Source organism: Balaenoptera acutorostrata, chromosome 1 (genome assembly GCF_949987535.1).
Source record: "Balaenoptera acutorostrata chromosome 1, mBalAcu1.1, whole genome shotgun sequence".
NCBI lineage: Eukaryota > Metazoa > Chordata > Mammalia > Artiodactyla > Balaenopteridae > Balaenoptera > Balaenoptera acutorostrata.
The window spans coordinates 101,301,520-101,320,213 of NC_080064.1; the positions used below are offsets into that span (position 1 = coordinate 101,301,520).

An 18,694-nucleotide genomic window follows, 5' to 3' on the forward strand; every position below is an offset into this window, starting at 1 on the left:
ACATCACCAACCCAAGAAAGAGGTTACTCGTGGCAGAGGAAGCTGACAAATGACTCAGCCTTGTATTTCGTTTTATTCTGCAACTTGTAATCATTTTATGCTCATCTTTGAGGGAGAGAGATCAGGGTAGACAATGAAATGGGCAGAAATTCAGGTTTCATTCGTGCTTTGGGTTGAGGACTAGTCTCCCCTGAGGATGCTGGAGGCGGGGGTCCAGGAGCTGAGAGCCTCCCTGGGGTGGGCTCCCCAGCCTGTAGACATTTACTAAAACTGCCATAGCGGGAGTGGTAGCAGTTGGTCAGGGTGGTGTGGAGACTAACCGTAATCTGCTCAGGAAATGAGTTTTCACAGCCACTGGGAGTCTCGCTCATGTGAGACAGCTGCTTGGACATAAAAGGAATGCCTAAGAGCAGTGACTCTTCCATGATTCGCGCTGATCCTATTCCCTCCTCCAAAAGGTTGGAGCAGTCCTCTCCGTCTGCCTACAGGTTTGAAGATGACGGCTGGACATGCATTTCAAGCTCACTTCTGGAAGGAATCCCTCACACTAATTTCTGGGCTCCTTATGATGCTGAAAAGTCAATGCCCCCTTCATAGTTGCAGGACCCCCCAGCACCTGCCCAATGATTGAGATGGCCATCTTGATGGGGTCATTCTAGAGTCAAGAAACAGAATGAAGTTCATGGCCTGTTGGAAGTCTTGTCATGACCTTGAGTTTTTTCTTCTCTCAAGAGAACATCCAGCCGCAAGACCACTTGACTGGGAAGGCCTGTCAGTCACAAGACATTTGGGGATAAAACTTATCTTTACACCAATGACACATTAGCCCCTAGCCTAAAGCTCAGTACAGGGTGAATTCTCAGTTTATCTACATTTTTTTAAGATGAAAACTTCTTTTGCCACAATATCCTGTTACCTCCTGCTCTATCTGGTCATTTTTAGGACTTAGAAGACACTACCCAAAGTTATATCAGCACAGAAACTTCTTTTTTTAAGATGAAAACTTCTTTTGCCACAATATCCTGTTACCTCCTGCCCAATCTGGTCATTTTTAGGACTTAGAAGACACTACCCAAAGTTATATGAGCACAGAAACCTGATAACTTGGCTTAAAACAAGGGTTACTTTATTGAGTTGCTGCTCCTAAAGCATGTGACATATGTAAAGAGTGAGACACAAGGTGTGTGAACAGTTTTTACGTTCTTGACCTGCCATTGTTGAAGGAAGCGTTTCTTCAGCAGACTTGCCTCTTGCCAGTCACACACACAGCTCTGGAAATTGGCATTTCACAGCCACAAACTGAAGTGAAAACCCACCCACACATCTACCAGGGCTATACAGACTGAGATGGAGCAAATCAATCTAGTTCTAGGGGGTTGGTGGGAAGACCACTATTAACTCAACAGAAATATACGATTACAATACAGAATAGTTCAAACATTCTTTTTTCCTAAACTGAACTTGACCTACGGTAGAGATCTAAAGGAAAAAAAAAAATCCTTCACTACCACTGAAACAAACAAACAAACACCGAAGTCCTTAATAATCTATAGAACTAAAGTTTAAGATGAACATTGTCCTAGAGTCAAGGGGGCTGAAATAGACTTAAGCTGACTTGGTTTTAATCAAGAAGGTACTGTTCATAAAAAGATAGACTACACCTATTCCTTGGATTTCAAAACTTCCCATTCAGAAAAGAACGTTTCATGTAGTTTTTTCTTTGATCTCTTTAGGCATTTTAAACAGTTGCTTGATACTTCATGGAACTATAAAGCTATGTATAATGCAGAAATCATTCCAGAACATATGTGCTTCCTTTTTTTTTTTTTTTACAGTGAAGGTTGTTTTTGAGAACAAAGATCTTGTTTTCAAACAAATATGGTCATTAACTGTGGCGCACCAGAAAACATATGGCATGTTCATTTCAACAGAATCATTCCTAAAGAAAGTGACTCAGTTCCCATGAGGAATCAAGACGTGTTCAATTCAGGAGGAACGTTCGCAAGGACTGGGAGCGAGGAGCCCTGCACGACCAGCTGAAGGTTCACAGACAGCTCGGAGTGCTCCCAAGTTCAACATGGGACCAGGAGTCCACATCTCGGTTTATGTCACACCAGCAAAGAGCTTCTAAGAGTCGTAAGTAGTAGCCTTTGTAAAGGCTCTTCGCCAGATTTGCACCTTCCCGAAGCCCACTTAACAAAGCAGCCATTGCCCATCCCACTTCCCTCTCCTCCAGGGCTACGGAGGTCAGTGGAGACACAAAATTTCAGAAACTCAAACCACCTCCCCCTCAAAGACGACTATTTTACACTGTATTTAATAGAACCAATGTCAGGCCTCTCCCCTCTTTTTTTTTTTTTTTCTCTTCTTTTCTTCCTGACAGCAGATCCATAAAAAGTGAAAGAACCAGAAAAATATCACCTTGGGAGACAGAAAAGACTAAGACAGATCTGACCACACGACGATTGTCTCGGCCTTGACCTACATGGGGCAGCTAAGACTTTGGAGTGAGAGGCGCTGCCCCTACCGCCGCCGCTGCACAACACTGTGTTTAGACGGTTGAACAAGTGCAAAAAGAACCCTGCTGAGTCTCGTTGGTGTGGCCCTTCCGCCGTGCAGTTCAGGGTGTCGGAGGTGGTTTCGGAGATGGGCACGAGCTCTCGCTGTCGAAGCTGGCGGCTCGGCCCTGCCACTGCGGAGAGGAGAAAAAGCCGCTTACCCGTTGCCAAGGGAATGTACATTTCAACTTCTGAAACTCATCCGGCCCATGCACTGAATTCACCTTTTCCCGGCTTTTCATAAGCTTTCGTGAATTTTGCTGTTAGCCATGCAAAAACGTAAGGAGAACCAGCTTTCGAGCTTCTAGTTTGGAAGGCCTGATTTTTAGAAAAGACCTGCTGCAGAGATAATGAAAGCTTTCTTTAGCGTGTGGAGTGCATGCGTGCAGGTGCATGTGTGTGTGCACGTGCGTGCGTGTGTGTTAGTTAATGAGGTGCTATGACCGAACCATTTCTGAATGCTTCAGCCATTTTTCACGCTGAAAATCGGACTCTGTTAGCAGCGAAAGAGGCCGTCTGCAGAGTATGCCCTTACTGCCAAGATCCTGCAATCATGAATTCTTAGCAATTTGTCTGGGAGCTGTTCGTACAGCTAAAGCCCTGATCTTGCTTCAGCGCTGGGCTCTTCTCTTCAGTCTGAGTGCTTCCCGGGGGCCTTCACACTCAACTTGTGAAGAGGTGGGAGGAGATGGCAGCCCCCTGCCCTTTCGGGTGCCTCCACCTTTCTTTTCCTCCCTCTCCTGTCTCACAGGCTGCCACCCCCTCAGCCCGACTCTAACCCCTCTGTGAAGATGGTGATGTAATGAGGTGTAATGGAGTGAGGAGAGGGCTGAGGATGGGTGACCCGCGCTTGGGTCATCGAACCCTTCTTTACATTGAAAAGCCAGGCAGAGCTGGAGCAATGTTTTCTGGACAAGGATCTGACCCTGTGAATATTCTAGACCTGTCTGGTGACTGTATAACTTCAAAGCATGTCAGCGTCCACTGCTCACCCCATCCTTTCTGTGAGCAGAGGAGACGCAATACTCTCCTAGGTGCCTGCGGGACAAGACTCCGGGGAGAGATGTTAGGTACGTGGGTGAGATGGCCTTTCTGAAGCTGAAGTGCAGCCCCTTTTGCTTCTCATGGGCTTTTGGGGTCTCCATGTGGAGTGATGGGGCTGAGGAGAAGTGGATTACACCTTTGTGTTATGTGTAGGGGTAGGATGGGAAAGGACGCGGTCCCTCCTCCACCCCCCACCTCACAACACAGCCCTTTCTAGACAGAGCCGAGCCACTTAAGGATTAGACCATCCCTTCCAGCATCTCCTGTGGGAACCCACAACGCAGAGGAGAGACCCAGACCTGCTGATCGCCTTCATGTTCCTGGCTCTTAGGAAAGCCTCTGTTACCTGTCCCCGGGCTCGTTCCCTCATGGTCCCTTAGTACCCACTGGACAGGCCAACCTGCAGATCTTTACAACTGATCAAAGGCTGGACAGGCAGGTATTGATGATCACCATAACGTGACCTGGGCCTGAGCAATCTTAGCATGCGAAACCCGAAGGCAGGCCTGGGGGATCACCCAGGCTAGCTCTCTTGTTCTTGCAGATAAGAAAACCAAGACGCAGAGGAGTCAATGCACAGCTAGTTAGGAGCAGAGCCAGGATCTGAAGCCAGGTCTCCTAACTCCATCCACACTCAGTGTTTCCTCCGCTCCATCCTGTGGCCACCTTTGCACCTGGCCACACCGGGAGAAGAAGGAGACACACGATGGAATAAGAAACCTAACCATACCAGGTACTTACTCCTAACTCCGGTGGCAGTCCCTCTGCTTGCAGTATCCACGTGAGTGAAATCACAACCGAGGGTTTCCCTGGTGAAATATTTTACATAAATAAATGCCTGGTGTTTGAGCCCACTGTGACTTCTGACTCAAGTGTTTCTCAACCAGAAGGTGACATAAGATGATTACTCATGCTTTCATTTTAACAGATCTTCATTTTAGAACTTCTACTTTTTCTGTTACAACCTTTAACGACGGTGAAAGGTACATTGTAATTACTGGCTTCTCCCCTGGGTAAGCATGCCTCTTAAACAACCTGATTGATAGGCCAGCTCAGAGGAGAAAAAAAGAAATGGCTACAGAGAGTACATCTTTTTTCCTTTATATAATAGCTCAAAGAGAAGTCACACGGAGCGTAATTGTTTATCCGGGACAAATGAAGAAGGCACACTGGCTCCCCTGCCAGCCCCTGATTTTTCCTGTGAAGATAAACAGAGGGAGGAGATGGGGGTTCCTGGACAATGGGAAGATGAATGGTTCCTGCAGGCTTATCATAGTGGCTCTGAAATAGCAGTGAATTGGTCCCCAGCACACCAATGAGGATGATTATTCCAGGGCGGCTGTGGTCCAGTGAGATCTTTTATTGTTCTGAAATGTGTGACATTCCAACAGAGATCTAAACTCTCTGGCAGATGATCTGAATTTGACCCTTCATAGTAAACCGCCTTGGAGAAGATCGCTGGTCAACCTGGGCTCTGTGTGTGGTGACAGCGACAGCACGTAGCATTGGGCAGGAGTGCTGAGAGGAAAGAGGCCACAGCCTCTGCTGGGGAAGGATGCTCACTGTGGCTTAATCAATTTTTATTCATGAAAAAATCCCAGCAGGGAAAAATACCTTTTCAGTTAATTTGTTCCTTCAACCTAATTTTAAAACCCCAAACAAACAAGCCAGTGTGGTGCCCTCTGTTCTCATTAATAAAAAAGAAATGATCACAGCACTTGAAACTCCTCTAAGAAAGGCGGAATATAAATATAGTGCTTTCTAGATATGATGCCATTTATCTTCCCAGGAGTGGGAGAATAAGACTTTTGTATGTATTATACAAACGGGAGAAACAAGTTCCAGGAGCAAGGTTCTTGCTCAGTGTTCAGAACAGGACCAAAAAGAAGGCAGGAGCTCTAAGGATGATTGAGATGATAAATGTTCAAGTACAATGCATCACATGAACACAAAGCGGGTTTACTTAATATTATCCTAGTGGGTTTTTAGATGCATCTCTATAAAGGTACTTAAACTATGGATGCTAAAAGTGTAGGTACACATTTTTACAAATTTGTACTGAAGAAATCCTAAGTTGCCAAGGTGAATGTCATTTTCAGCTTCTTCATACAGAGAAATGATCAGCTGAGCAGAAAATGGAAAGCCAGGGAGTGGGGGAAGGGAAAGTCTCGGGAACTTGGTGTGCGAGGTCAAGAAAAAAGTAAACCCAAAGGATATGAATCAATTTATTCTCTTTTCATTTTCCATATACTGTTACTTTCCCTTTTCTGTCTCATCAAATATTCATTTTCAAGGGCTTGGTTCTACTTTATCTTTCTTTTGTAGTCTGGACCTGTGAGTCAGAGTTCTTAAAGAAACAGGACTTGAAATCAATTATTTGGCTTAATTAGATGGTATTCATCATGGAGAGCAATTCTGGGGCCGAGCCCCAGCCCCTCTGTGCTACCCTGCACCTCACCCCCATCTCCAGCCGCTGTTGGCTGGTTACTCCAGTCTGTGTGGCCAGACTAACCCGGTAACAGCAATGGATTATTGCATCTTCAAGGTCAGAAAGGCGATGCAAGATGTGGGCTCACCTGCCACCTGTCGTCCTGTCATTTTGGGCCAGAGTTTCCTAGAAAAGCTGAGATGGGAGGAGCCCACCCCCTCATTTTAGCAAGCAGGAAACTGAAGACCAGGTGGGGCAGTGAGGTGCCTGAGGCCCTGCAGCCCATCAGAGGCCTCTCAGCTCCCATTCCTTGCCCCTGCCCCACGCCATCCTGAACGTTTTAGCATACTTATTCTATCCTTAAATACCTGAGAAGGATTTTAAAAGGAGGGGTGCCACACCCCCTCCCTAGACTGAATCAGCCCTGCAGTCGGTGAGGCGCTGGACGCCCGCTGGCTGCCTCCTGTGTAGGTGCAGGCTGGTTGTATGTACCCCACCCACACCCTGCAGAGAGGGCCTTCTGGAAGAAAGGGGAGCCCAGGAGCTGAGGGACTGGCCTCACTCATTAAAGCTCCACAGCTGTGGTAAAATCAAGGCAACCACCGGACAGAAATGTGAAGCCTCACACTGCGGGCAACAGATGCCAGCAGGCTTGACCACCTTGAGAGGGAAGAGGAGCCGGCAGATTCTCTGGGTTTGCTGCCCACACCTTTTCCGTGTCACAGAACATGGGGAAGGGGTTACTCTGTTTTTAAGCTGAGGGGCCATGTGGCTTAATTTTTTTATTAGTAGATTTTCCAATTTTTATACAACTCTCTAGACTTCCTGGCTTGAAACCTATTAAGATGAGTGAATGATCACCTGGCTTTCTAGGATATGGGTGGAAGTAACAAGATGAGGTTTAAAACTTGCTTGGCTACCCCCATGTCCCAAACCATTTAAGAAAAAGCAGCCATAAAAAGAAACGAAATTGAGGTATTTGTAGTGAGGTGGATGGAGTTAAGAGTCTGTCATACAGAGTGAAGTAAGTCAGAAAGAGAAAAACAAATACAGTATGCTAACACTTATATATGGAATCTAAGGGAAAAAAAAAAAAAAGGTCATGAAGAACCTAGTGGTAAGACGGGAATAAAGACACAGACCTACTAGAGAATGGACTTGAGGATACGGGGAAGGGGAAGGGTAAGCTGTGACAAAGTGAGAGAGTGGCATGGACACATATACACTACCAAATGTAAAACCGATAGCTAGTGGGAAGCAACCGCATAGCACAGGGAGACCAGCTCGGTGCTTTGTGACCACCTAGAGGGGTGGGATGGGGAGGGTGGAAGGGAGGGAGATGCAAGAGGGAAGAGATATGGGAACATATGTATATGTATAACTGATTCACTTTGTTATAAAGCAGAAACTAACACACACACACAAAATCATCTTGAAAATGGAATTGCACAGCAAAAAAAAAAAAAAAGAAAGAAAAAGAAAAAGCCGGCCGGAGGACCACCAAGGTGATAAACGGCAGGACCGTAAATTGGTGCCGTTTGGTGGAGGTGGGGCAGACCGTGTCACTGGAAGGAACATTTTCTTTGCAGCTGAGAGAGCAATAACTAGCTCAAGATTATGCTGCAAGTTGGAAAGGTCCAGGGCTGGAGCCCAAGTCTCGGGACTCCCAGGCAGTGCTGTGTCCATTACGTCTCTGTTGGGATCCAGCTGGAAACTGGGCCACCTTGAAGCCACACTCTCTTCTCCAACAATGGGGAGAAACAACACTCACGAGGGTAGGATCCTCTCTCTGGCCAGCTCCATCCACACGGTGAGAACTGCCCCAGGACTGTCTGGCTAGAGCCTCAGGGAACTTACTGCTTCGACAGGGGTAGAATTTCTTGCCAAGTTCTGATCTCACCCTCTTGGAGCTCTCTCTGAAAGGACTGACTTGGCTCAGGGGCTTCGTGGAAGCATTCCGGGCCTGGCACAGTGAGCTGCTGGGAAGGCTTCCTCCAAGTTTTTCTTTTCCATTTTGAACTCAGTGTCACTTTCAATATACTCAACATCAAAGACTTTTTGTCAAGCCGTTTCCCACCATCTTCCCCCATTTCCTTTCTGCCTGTTACACCCTGGGTGAGAAGTGTGTACCCCCCCACACCAGCGCCCCCCAAGGACCCACAAAGGCGAGGTCTCGCAGCAGCCAACTGCCATTCTCCAGCCCATGCTGCCATGCAGCAAACATGCCAAGGGCCAAGCACGACCTCACCCACCTCTTTGAAGGATTTCTTTACCTCCACCAAGGAGTGCCAGTGTGCGATGGGCTTCCGCGGGTATGCCAGCATCTCGTTCCAGTGGTCCCTGCCCAGGCCTTCGGCATTGATCCCCACACGACAGACTCCTATGATCTCGTTGTGGCCCACTCTAAGGGAGAAACAAAGGGCCCAGCATCGGTGACCAGACAGACATGCTCTCAGAAAGGGAAGTCCCGCGGTCTGGGTCTCAGCCCCACAGGTCTAACTCAGAATGCTGAGCTCTGTAAACAGATGCTTGGCAGGGCCTCAGGGTGCCAGCGGCAGTGAAATACTGCCCAGCCCCCTTGGGTGGACATTGGACACAGACAGATGAGCAAAATGTTCTAAACTTGTTTGGAATCTCAGGAATGGTGGGCAGATGGCCTGACTTTGGGTAGTGGGAGAGTTTAAGTCTCTTCCTTTATTTGACTCAGCGAGCACTTGAGACATTAGCGCTATTGGGAAATAAATCAACCTGCTCTGAGTATCATTTCTCCATACCTAGCGGCTGTGATGTGATTTATTCACTCAGCAAGAACATCAGTCATCACTCACATTTGTTCACCCAGCATCTACTATGTCCGGGAACTTGTGCTAAAGATCCTGGATTGAGGCTTTACTGCATGTTTTTTTTCTCCTTCAGTGAAAGTGACACCTGGAGAGAAGGAGTCACAGTGGCTGAAGTAGTTGGAGAATGTGTTGGAGCCAGCCTTGATGGGGATGCAGGATTTGGAAAGTGGTAGAGAAGAAACACATACAAGGTGGGGGAAATCAAGTTGGATGGATATGCCGGGTCCAGATCTGGGAGATCTTGAGAGTCCAGGGGAAGAGCTTGTCCAGACAGCAGGAGCCATTGATGGTTCTTGAGAGGGGCAGGCCCAGGAACAAAGTGGTCTTTTAGGAAGGTGTGCCTTGGTGTGTTGGCTGGGTTGAGGCAGGAAGTGATGAAGGCAGGGGTCAGCTAGGAGGCTGCACAGACATCCCCAAGTGGGAGTGGTAGCAGCAGTGGAAATGGAGAGGACGGGGCGGTGGGGGGGCGGTGGGCAGGATTCTAAAGGACAGATGCCAGATGGATGAATGGGAATAGTCGGGAGTGAATTCAGGGAAATTGATGGGTGGGGCAGCCCCTGATGGAAATGAGCCCATTGGGAAGTGAAGCTTGAGCTTCTACTTTGGGAGGGAATCCATGCTTTTCCTCAAACTCCTGTACCCTCCTTGGGTAGAGCCAGATTCGAGACCAATGAGTGTCTGAGCCATGAACCACAACGTCCAAGGTCAAAGAGCCCTGTGCTGCACTGGGGTGGGGACGAGGGGCAGGGGATCGTGGCCCTCAGGGACCTGTACCTACCGATCATAATCCATAACCGAGATGAGCAGGCTGACTTGATCCATATTCTCCGGGGGAATGTCAAAGATGATGGCCTCATTGTAGACGGGGTTGAGGGTGTTCTTCTTTATGGTGGTTTTCTTCTTCTTCAGTCTCCGCCCGTCACAAAGCAGGGACACTTTGACGTATGGATCTGTGCCAATGGGGGCAGTGAGAAGGGAAGGGAGAGTGTTAAACAGATGTCCTTAAACATCATGTGCAGCAGAAGGATGGAAGCCCCAGACCTACTGTTATTCTCAGATGGTATCAGTGGGTTGTTAAAATAATTAAACCACCTTGTATTTATGTAGCACACCTGTCTCTGCGGATGCTCTGTGCTTGATAAACACAGAGTCTTTGTTGACCTCAGGCTTCTTAGGAGAGTGCTTAACGGACTTTCACTAATGGGGAAGCTGGCCCCAAATCAGACAGGATACTTGCCCATGGGTATGCAGTTCACGGCCCTAAATCTCAGCTCCGTGGTGGCTGGCTGGCTCCAAAGGGTGGGGAAGCTGAACAAAGGCACTCTGTTCCTTTCACCTACCTGGAGCCTTTTCTCTGGGGGGTCTTGTCAGCATTATTAACCAAAGCATAAAGTGGGTAAAAATAGAATCGATGACACCCAAGGAGTAGCGATGAGACAGAGTAAATGAACGGCGACAGTCACGATGCTTGTCCGGTCCTCCCTACCTGAGGACAGGATTATGGGTCTCATTGTCCCATCAAGATCATTTCCATCTGGCATCAGGGAGGGGGTAGGAGCCCTGCTCTCTGCCTCCCTGGAAGCTGTTTCCTGCCCACTCTGGGCAGTGGACGAGGAGGGGGCCGTGGCCAGGGGAGTGAGTGGGGCAGCCTTGTGGGACTCAGGGTGGCCGGCTGCCATTTCATCTCTCAGTGGGATCTTGGAATCTCTCCAGCCCTCGAGGAGATGTCTTTTTACTGACCTCCCATGCGCCTCCCATCCTTGTCTCTTCTTTAGTTTTCCGAATGGGTATTTCATGGTCAGCTTCCTACCCTGAAATTTTCTACTCATCCAAGTGAAGTGACACCGATTGTATCTCATCGCTCAGGTGTCTCAGTCACCGTCATAATTGTTATTTATGCTACACAACTCAAGAAACAGGAGGGCAACTCACAGGTAATAACAGCTTTTGAGACACTGATGTGCTGAGACACCTGCTTGCCCAGAAGCCAGGGCTCCTGTGACTCTGTCAGGAGGTGCGGACCAAGCAGCCACTCCCAGCTCCTCATTCACAGGCGTATGGCTCTAACTCCTGGGCACCCAAGTACCCAACGAGGCGCTCATGCTCCCTGGGGAATTGTTCCGGTGGCAGAAGAGGTGCACAGCTTTGGGGAAGCTACAGAGAGCCGTGACATGGGATAGAAACTCAAGCCTTAAAGGCAGTTCTGTAGATGCCCACATGTGCTGCGGACTCTCCAATGTGACAGCAGCAGCTGTGCCTTAGCCATGGGGACACTTGGGTTTATGGGGGACCTGGGGAGACCATGAGGTGTTTAATCACCCTGCTGTCTCTGACGACCCATTTGCAAGGGTTCTGTCTCAGGACGATGTTCAGTAAAAACGAAGGAGGAGTTCCTAGAACTGCTGTGAGATAGCTTTCTCGTGTCCGCAAGCTCCATTCTCTATGGATACACCCCGGACAGTGTTTCGGTCCAAGCAGATGGGTGGGATAGCTACCTCCGAGACCTGTTGTTAACTTGGCAACCTCTATGCTCCTGAAGTGTGAACATTGCCTTGGAAAGCGTCTTCAGGCTTGAGGCTGCCCAAGTGCTGCCTCATCCCCTGCCATGCCTATTTCCATACGCGCCCACAGCGGAGCAAACCTCCATGTCGCCAGGCTCGGAAAGATGTGACAGAGCCACCTGTCCCATGGGCCACTAGGCAAATGCCTGATGATTAGCTGGGAAATTCTCAGCTTCCTTCCCCACCTCTAGTCACTCGTATGAGGCATATCTAATTTATAAAAGTCAGTGGGTGTTTCCCTTGAAGGAACCCATACTCTCACCATCATCCAAGAGGCTAAGCAGAGAGAGGGCTCTTCCTTCGGGTTTTTGCTCTAGGGCAGAAGCCTGTGCTTCTAATGGAATGCTGGCTCCAGACGACCTTTGAGGCCCTTTCCTCTCCGGCAGCCTATGATGTTTATGCAGCTGAGGGAGGGGACACAAAGACCAGCAGTGTGTTTCAGCCTCCTTGTCATGAGGGCCATCATAGTTCAGCAAGTAGTACGTGCCAGGCACCACGCTAAGAGATTTACACGTATCATGTCATTTAAACTGCATGTCAACCCTATAAAATATTCATCATCCCCCTCTTATAGATAGGGGAATTGAGGTTTGAGAGATCAAGAAACTTGCCTAAGATTTCAACTTAGGTCTGACTCCCAAGTTTAACCACTAGACTCAAAGCAGTATGGACCAGATGTGGCAGAGGTGGGTGTGTTTACTCACTCACCATCCCTTTGGGGTATACTGATCCTTATTATTATTTTGTATTATTTTTTATTGTCATGGTTCTAGTGGATAGGTTTAAAGAACTGATTCACGACTAGTTTAGATCAAGGAGAATAGGAAGATCCTTGGTTTTAGAGGTCAAAGTCATATAAATCAAGAACAGGCAATTAATGGGCTCCATCCACTCCCTAGTTTAGTCCAACATCAAAGCAGTCTGGGCTGAAGGCAACCTCAAACTTATCCTCCAAAACAGGAGATCTAGTTTGAGAGGTCCCTGGCAGGTGTGTCCCCACTGCATCACCCTCTGACAAAGTTCTTTATCCTATAAATTCATTCATTCATTCATCATTCAATACAGACTTATTCAATGCTTATTGTGTCCCGTGAACTGTCCCAGACACTTGCTTACCTCAGTGAACAAAATAGAAATCCCTAGCAAAAAGAGGACCCCTGAATTTTCAGAATCAAGCTGAGATTTAATACCAGATTCCAAACCCAGGTAGAAAAGAGAGGCAATCATGAGAGGGAGGTTAGAACTTAGCGTGAGAAAAGTCTCTCACCCCCAACCCGCTGATGTGGAACAGCCTTTACGATTACCTTGGCGGCTTCGCTGTAAGCTCTCTCTCTAGCACATCAATTTAATTACACCAGAGGAGATAGTGTGGGGACTTGGGTAGCAACATCCTATTTCCTTCAGCAGTCTTGAGAGTCCTCAGTGAATTTCCGTCCCTGCACACACTTATTTTGATATTAAAATGAAATCTACATTGGTTGTATTTTTGGAGGAAGCCAGCTTCCTGCTGCCTAAGAGCTTTGCACATGTCGGAAGAGGTTCTTTAAGCCGCTCACCACATCCTGATGTGTGGTGGTAGCTTCAGTGGAAGGAGAGGCATCAGGGCAGGCGCTAGAGGCATTGGGTCAGGCGCTACCTGGGGCAGCTTTTGGCCTGGAAGGTATGAGTGTTGCAGAGAGACAGTGCGGGCTGGGAGCAGGGGCTCTGAGGGCTTCAAAGCCATAACTGATACACCTTACTTCAGCGTTTCTTGACCACCCTTCCCTGAAACCTCATATTTCAAGGCCTAATATCTCATCTTCTTCCAAATGCACCAAGTTGGGCCTGGGCCCAGATGTTTTCAGCTAGACGGTCACCTCTTTATGGCAACTGTGGTTACACTAAGGAAATAATTAATGAGTAAAAGGAAAAATCTTCCATATACTCCCAGCCAAGTTCAGAGGCACCTCTGGAGTGGATTTATGTTGCTAACTGGAATCTCCAGAAGAGCCTCTTGGGTAGGGGTCCAGGGAAACAAACCAAGCCTTTCCCTGCATTTGCTACTGAGTGCAGCCCAGGCTGTTCTACGTGCCGGCTCTTGGGGACGCTCTACCCCATCCCTTGGGCTAATTTGAGCCGACACGGGGAAGGAGCCTCCTGGGACTCCTCTGTTATATCAAAACTCAAAAACCTTCTCTGACAAATGACTTGCAGAATCATGGAAAAGGATCAAACCTCTGACACCGGGTCCAGCCTGCAGGCTCTGAGGCTGCATCCAAACAAGCATCTCCTCGGTTGCTAGAACAGGACTTCTTTCTCCTGCTGTACCTAGCAGCTTTTCTGGTGCTGAGACAGAAGCCCAGAGCCCTGCAGGAAAACCTCAAATACAAGTGCACTTTGCTTTTCAGCGCCTCTGTTCCTTTGACTCAGTCTGCAGGGCTGCCGTCGCTGCGTGGACCTACAAACACTTAAGACACTCAAACTTGACATAACCCTTGGATGTCCTGAGGCCTCACACAAACTAGAAAGATGTTCCTTAATTTTTTTCTCCTATTTATTTGCTTCTTATTCTCTCCATCCTCAAAGAGAAAGAATGATGGTAATAGCTAATATCTACTGACTGCATATTATGTGTCTGCACATTTCTAAGCATTTCCGTGAATTAACTCGTTTATCCTTAAAGCAACCCGTGTAAGGTTTTTTTTTGTTTGTTTTTTTTTTCAGATCAGGAAACCAAAGCATTACACCGCAAGGAAGTGGCAGAACTGGAATTCAAAGCCAGGCCATTTGCCTGCAGGGCTGTGCTCCTGTTCGAAGAATACTGACAATTCTTCCCCCTTCTCTCTGAACATCTTTCCACATCCTAATATCTAGGCTGCTGGGAGGCCACTTGGCAAGCGCTTGGGTAGGAGAGGTACCTGAGTAGCCTGTGATGTCCATCGCCTTGAGGTTCCGACATTTGATCACAGTGAGGGTGAGTCTGCCTGCTGTGGGCAGGTAGCAGAGGGAGAACATGATCTCTCCTAAATCCACGCTTTCCTGCAAAGAAGCAGACAAGAGGGCAGATGAGGGCCACGCAGCTCCAGTGCAGCTGCAGGGCCACTCCGGAGCCCAGGAGAAGGCTCTCTGAGGGAGAGTGCTATGTCTTTAAGGCCTGACGTTCTGGCCTCTATGCTGAGAGTCACTGGGTATAAAAGGCAACGTTGGCTCTTCAGCAGAATTTGTCCCCTTCAGTATTCCTTCTGAGCTCTGATCAGACTCTGGTCCTGGTCCTCCCCCTCCTGCTTTGGCCTCACCTGCCCTACCTATGCCCTTTGGCTGCAGCCTCCAGACCACCAGGCCTTTTGGGGTCCAGCCCTATTCTCCAACTTATGCTTCTCAGTCACTGGACCCCTTGACTCCCCACCCTGCCTGGCCTGGGGTCATGACAGTATTCTGTACAAGACTCACTCTGGCCATCAGGGGTCCCCTCTCCCCACATATCTGGTTCTAGCTCTCAGCTCAGTCATTCTTTGTGAGTCCCTCTGCTTTGGCAGCTTCCTAGCCTCTCCTGAAACACATCTAGCACTCCAACTTCCAGGCTTCAGTGTGGAAGCACAGGGAATCAGGACCTGCCCAGGATATGGTGCTGACCAAGAAGACGTACACTCGTCACTCCAAGTTTGTGCCAGGTCTTGGATCCGCTTTGCCCTTAAATGTGGTCACGCTTCAGAAGTGAACCCAGCATGGAGCACACACTCTGCTGCCTCTCCTGCCCCTAGAATCATCATGACCAGGGATCCCAATCCTAGGAAGTTTCTGAGCAACAGGGAACAGGAAAACGTCAAAGATGGTAAGCGTGTCCAGCTGTAGAATTAAACAGCACCCTGCTGGACTGTCTCCTCTTCCTACTCCAAGCCTGGTGGAGGAGGGTGCTGTCACTGCAAAACCTCTCCCTCAGGCTCTGAGGCTGACGTGGGGCTCCAAGCCATGGAGATGTTTCCTCTCTTAAATCTCCCAGACCCAGGGTGGAAGAAGAGGAGGTCGGGGTTTGGGGTGGCTCTGATTTCAGATGCAGATATCCATTTGTTCACTCATTCAGTCAGTCAACAAGTAGTAATTGAGCACCTGCTATGTGCCAGGTGTTGCTCTGGGTACTGGAGATATGGAAAAGAACAAAATAGACAAAAATCGCTGCTCTAACGGAGCTTACATTTTAATAGGGCAAAGGACAAGAAAGATGGTAAGTAAGTTGGTAAAAAGGATCAAGGAGAAAAAAATAAGGCAGGGAAAGAGGATATGAAATGCTCATGGGTGAGGCCATAGTTATTGAAATTTTAGACAGGCTAGCCAGGGAGGCCTCCTGGAGGAGGTGACTTTTGAGAAAGAGAGCAGTCAAGGGTGGCTCCAAGCTTCTTGTCCCTTCTCCTCACAAAGAACCACCCTCTACTGGGGACTCCAAGAGACCCCTGATACTTGGCCTCACCTGGAGAATAACCCGCCACCCCTTCCAGAGCCTGTAGTCCCAATGCTCTCCCCTAGGTGGCACTGATACCCACCCTTTCCCTAGCCCAGGATTTGTCCTTTTTTAACCCACTGGTGAATCAAATCCCAGGAGCAGCTTGTGAATCCTCCCGGCTCCCTGGGTGAAGAGGTGGAGGGGGCGGGGGTATTGGGGGTGGGTATGAGAGGTGGAAGGTGGTGTCTGGCTGGGGCAGAGCTGGACACACAGTAGAGAGAGCTACCCCCCCACCCCCACCCCAGCACAAGAGCCAAGACCAACACCCACGAGCTCCTGTGCCCCATGAAGCTCTTCTGTGATGGGCAGCTCCACCTCTGAGGCTCACAGCCACTGTGCAAGGCAGGGTGCATTGTCATTATTCCCTCCATCTCACAGAGAAGAACTCAGTGTTTAAACTTGGGTGTAAAGGCCCAACCAGGCTTGCGTGGCTGGTGGGAGACACAGCTGGACTCCAACCCTTAGGAGAGCAACGCCCTCCCAGCCCACCTAGGGAGCATCTCAAGGTAACCCTGGCTCCTCTAGACCTTAGACCACAACTTCACCTGTTCTTCTGTTTGTATTTGCTGAGAACCTGCTAGAGGCACCATGTTTAGTGGGGTGTAACCGGTTAAAAGAAGGCACCAGGATCTCCCTCTCCCTCAGGGAGACACAGGAAGTGGCCCGTGACAGGTGCTGTGTGTGTATGACTGTCCCCTCATGCAGCAGGGGTCGGGTCAGCAGAGCACCTGGCTGAATGTTCCATCTCTGGCGGGGGCACCGAGGTACAAGGAGGCCCCCAGCTCCCTTTATTTCCTTGTAACTCTCCAATCCTGCCCAGACTTAGAGAAACCCTTTCAGACTCAATGACAGGAATAAGAACCAAGGTTATTGCATGCGTACCAGGCGCCAAATCCTTTGCTAAATTATCTCCGTGGGTCTCACCACAGCCCCGTGGGCTAGGTGATCTTAGTATCCCTACTGCACACAGGAGGAAATGACTATTTGGTGAAGTTAAGCCTTTCATAGGCCAGCACTGCTGCTTGCACACTCTCAGTGGCTCCCCTTGTTCAGCTTCTGGAATCAAGGCCCATCTTCCCAGCTTGCATTCCAAACCCTTAACAACTGGGTCCTGTCTTCCCTGCTCACCTGATTATTTCTCTCCGTTCCTCTATGCCAACCCTGTGCTCCAGCTGGCTGGTATATCTTTGGTCCCTTTGGCCAAAATGCCTCCTCCTCTTATCTTTGCTTGGACAATCCCATGCATCTTGTAGGGCCCAGAGCCATGCCCCTCACAGGGATCCCCACCCAGGGTCCAGCCCACACAGAGCATATCTCCCCTACACCCCTGCAGCACTTTCTGTCCCTGAGCTGCTCACAGGGGTTACCGAGTCCCTGCCTTGCTGCAGCTGGGCCCTCCCATGCCGTCCAGGGACTGGAGGCCCCTTAGGGGCAGGGGCTTTGCTTTACACCTGCTGTGCTTCAGGGGTGCCCGATAGCACAAGAGGAGCTACACACATGCCCGGATCATGTTAGGGCCCTGGTAAGGAATCTGGAAGCTCCTAGGGCCCCCCTGTGAGGGGGGTGAACAGAAGGCTGCTGTCACCATTTCCCCACATGGCTACTCTGGAGCCTTCGAAGGCTGTCTTGTCGCAGGAGTCTGAGCTGATTGGTTTGTGAGCTTGGGAGACTTGCCTGGGGATGTGGGAGATCCCTCGGGGTGAGCGGAATCACCTGGGGCGCTATGGGCTGCCCTCAAGGATGGCTCCCTCCAGGGAGAGCACGGACCCAGCGGGCCCCCTCCTTTTGTGGTAGAACTGTGGCAGCTGGGGGCACTCGTGGTGCTGAGTCTGCAGCGAGGTTTGGAACACCCCACCCCCATCCTGGTCCCTGCACCGAACAGTGAGCCCCACCCTGCATCGTTGGGCCCGGACAGGCCAAGGGCGTGAGCCCATATCCCCCTACGACTTGGACGCAGAGAGGAAACTGGGGCCGGGGGGCCCGAAGCCCAGTCCAGGACCTTCTGCTGTGGGTGATCGGGCCTCGCTGGACCTGATGGCAAGATAGCTGCCCCTGGCTCCGTGGATCAAGAGGGGTATTAATTCCCCTGCACACGTAGGCAGGAGAGGACGGGTTATTTGATAAAGGAAAATAAATGGGTTACTTTTGAGTAAATAGATGGAGCTAAGCAAACAGAGTCAGCACCTCCTGGCCGCCACCTTCCTCTCCACAAAGCCGGGCCCAGCTTGACCCCATGGGCGGCCTTCCTGGGTTCTCTCGGCACCACCCCCTTTCTCAGGGGGTTTCAGCCCCAGATCCTGTGCACCTTGCCAGTCTTTTATCCTCATTAGGGACGTTCGCGACTTTGGCTTTAATAAAACCGGGGGTGACCAGGGGCTGCAGAACAGCCAGCGTGTTATTGCTTTCATCTTCATCCTCTGTCAGGGGAGGCCGCCATAGGGCCCCTGACTGGTAAGGAGCTCCCTGGTGCTGGGGAGGTCACTGCTGTCCAGAAAGCAGCAGAATCCAAGTTGGCCCTCTCGACTGCTAACCCAGGGGCTGACAGGGTGGGTCTGAGCCCAGTAGCGGCTGGTTAGCGTCTTGGCTAACGCTTGCAGGGGGTAGGCCTGCAGCCAGGATGTCGGCTCCTGGAGCAGTCTGTCCTTACATGCACGCAGCCTCTCAAGCTACACGGCCGCCCGTTATAGTAGCTCTCTCCCCTGGCTACAGTATCCAGGCGTCTGGGCAGGAAGATTTGTAAAGGCCCATCTATTGCACCACACTGCCCTTGCTGGCTCCCCAGC

At 49.7% G+C, this 18,694-nt stretch overlaps 1 protein-coding gene across 3 annotated transcripts in view; it reads right to left on the reverse strand.

The window, feature by feature from the left end:
* Positions 1 to 1,142: 1,142 nt before the first annotated feature.
* SYT6 (synaptotagmin 6) overlaps positions 1,143 to 18,694 on the reverse strand; it is a 59,024-nt gene continuing 41,472 nt past the window's right edge. Inside the window, exons 4-7 of one of the 3 annotated variants that reach the window (XM_028163326.2) lie at positions 14,332 to 14,452; positions 9,652 to 9,823; positions 8,283 to 8,433; positions 1,143 to 2,692 (exon numbers count right to left, since the gene is read on the reverse strand). In XM_028163326.2, the coding sequence (XP_028019127.1) occupies positions 2,621 to 2,692; positions 8,283 to 8,433; positions 9,652 to 9,823; positions 14,332 to 14,452 (516 nt within the window). In that variant the 3' untranslated portion in view covers positions 1,143 to 2,620. Of the gene's footprint in view, positions 2,693 to 4,393; positions 4,412 to 8,282; positions 8,434 to 9,651; positions 9,824 to 14,331; positions 14,453 to 18,694 lie in introns of those variants that run through there. The other 2 variants (XM_057556055.1, XM_028163327.2) reach the window with 2 other exon arrangements.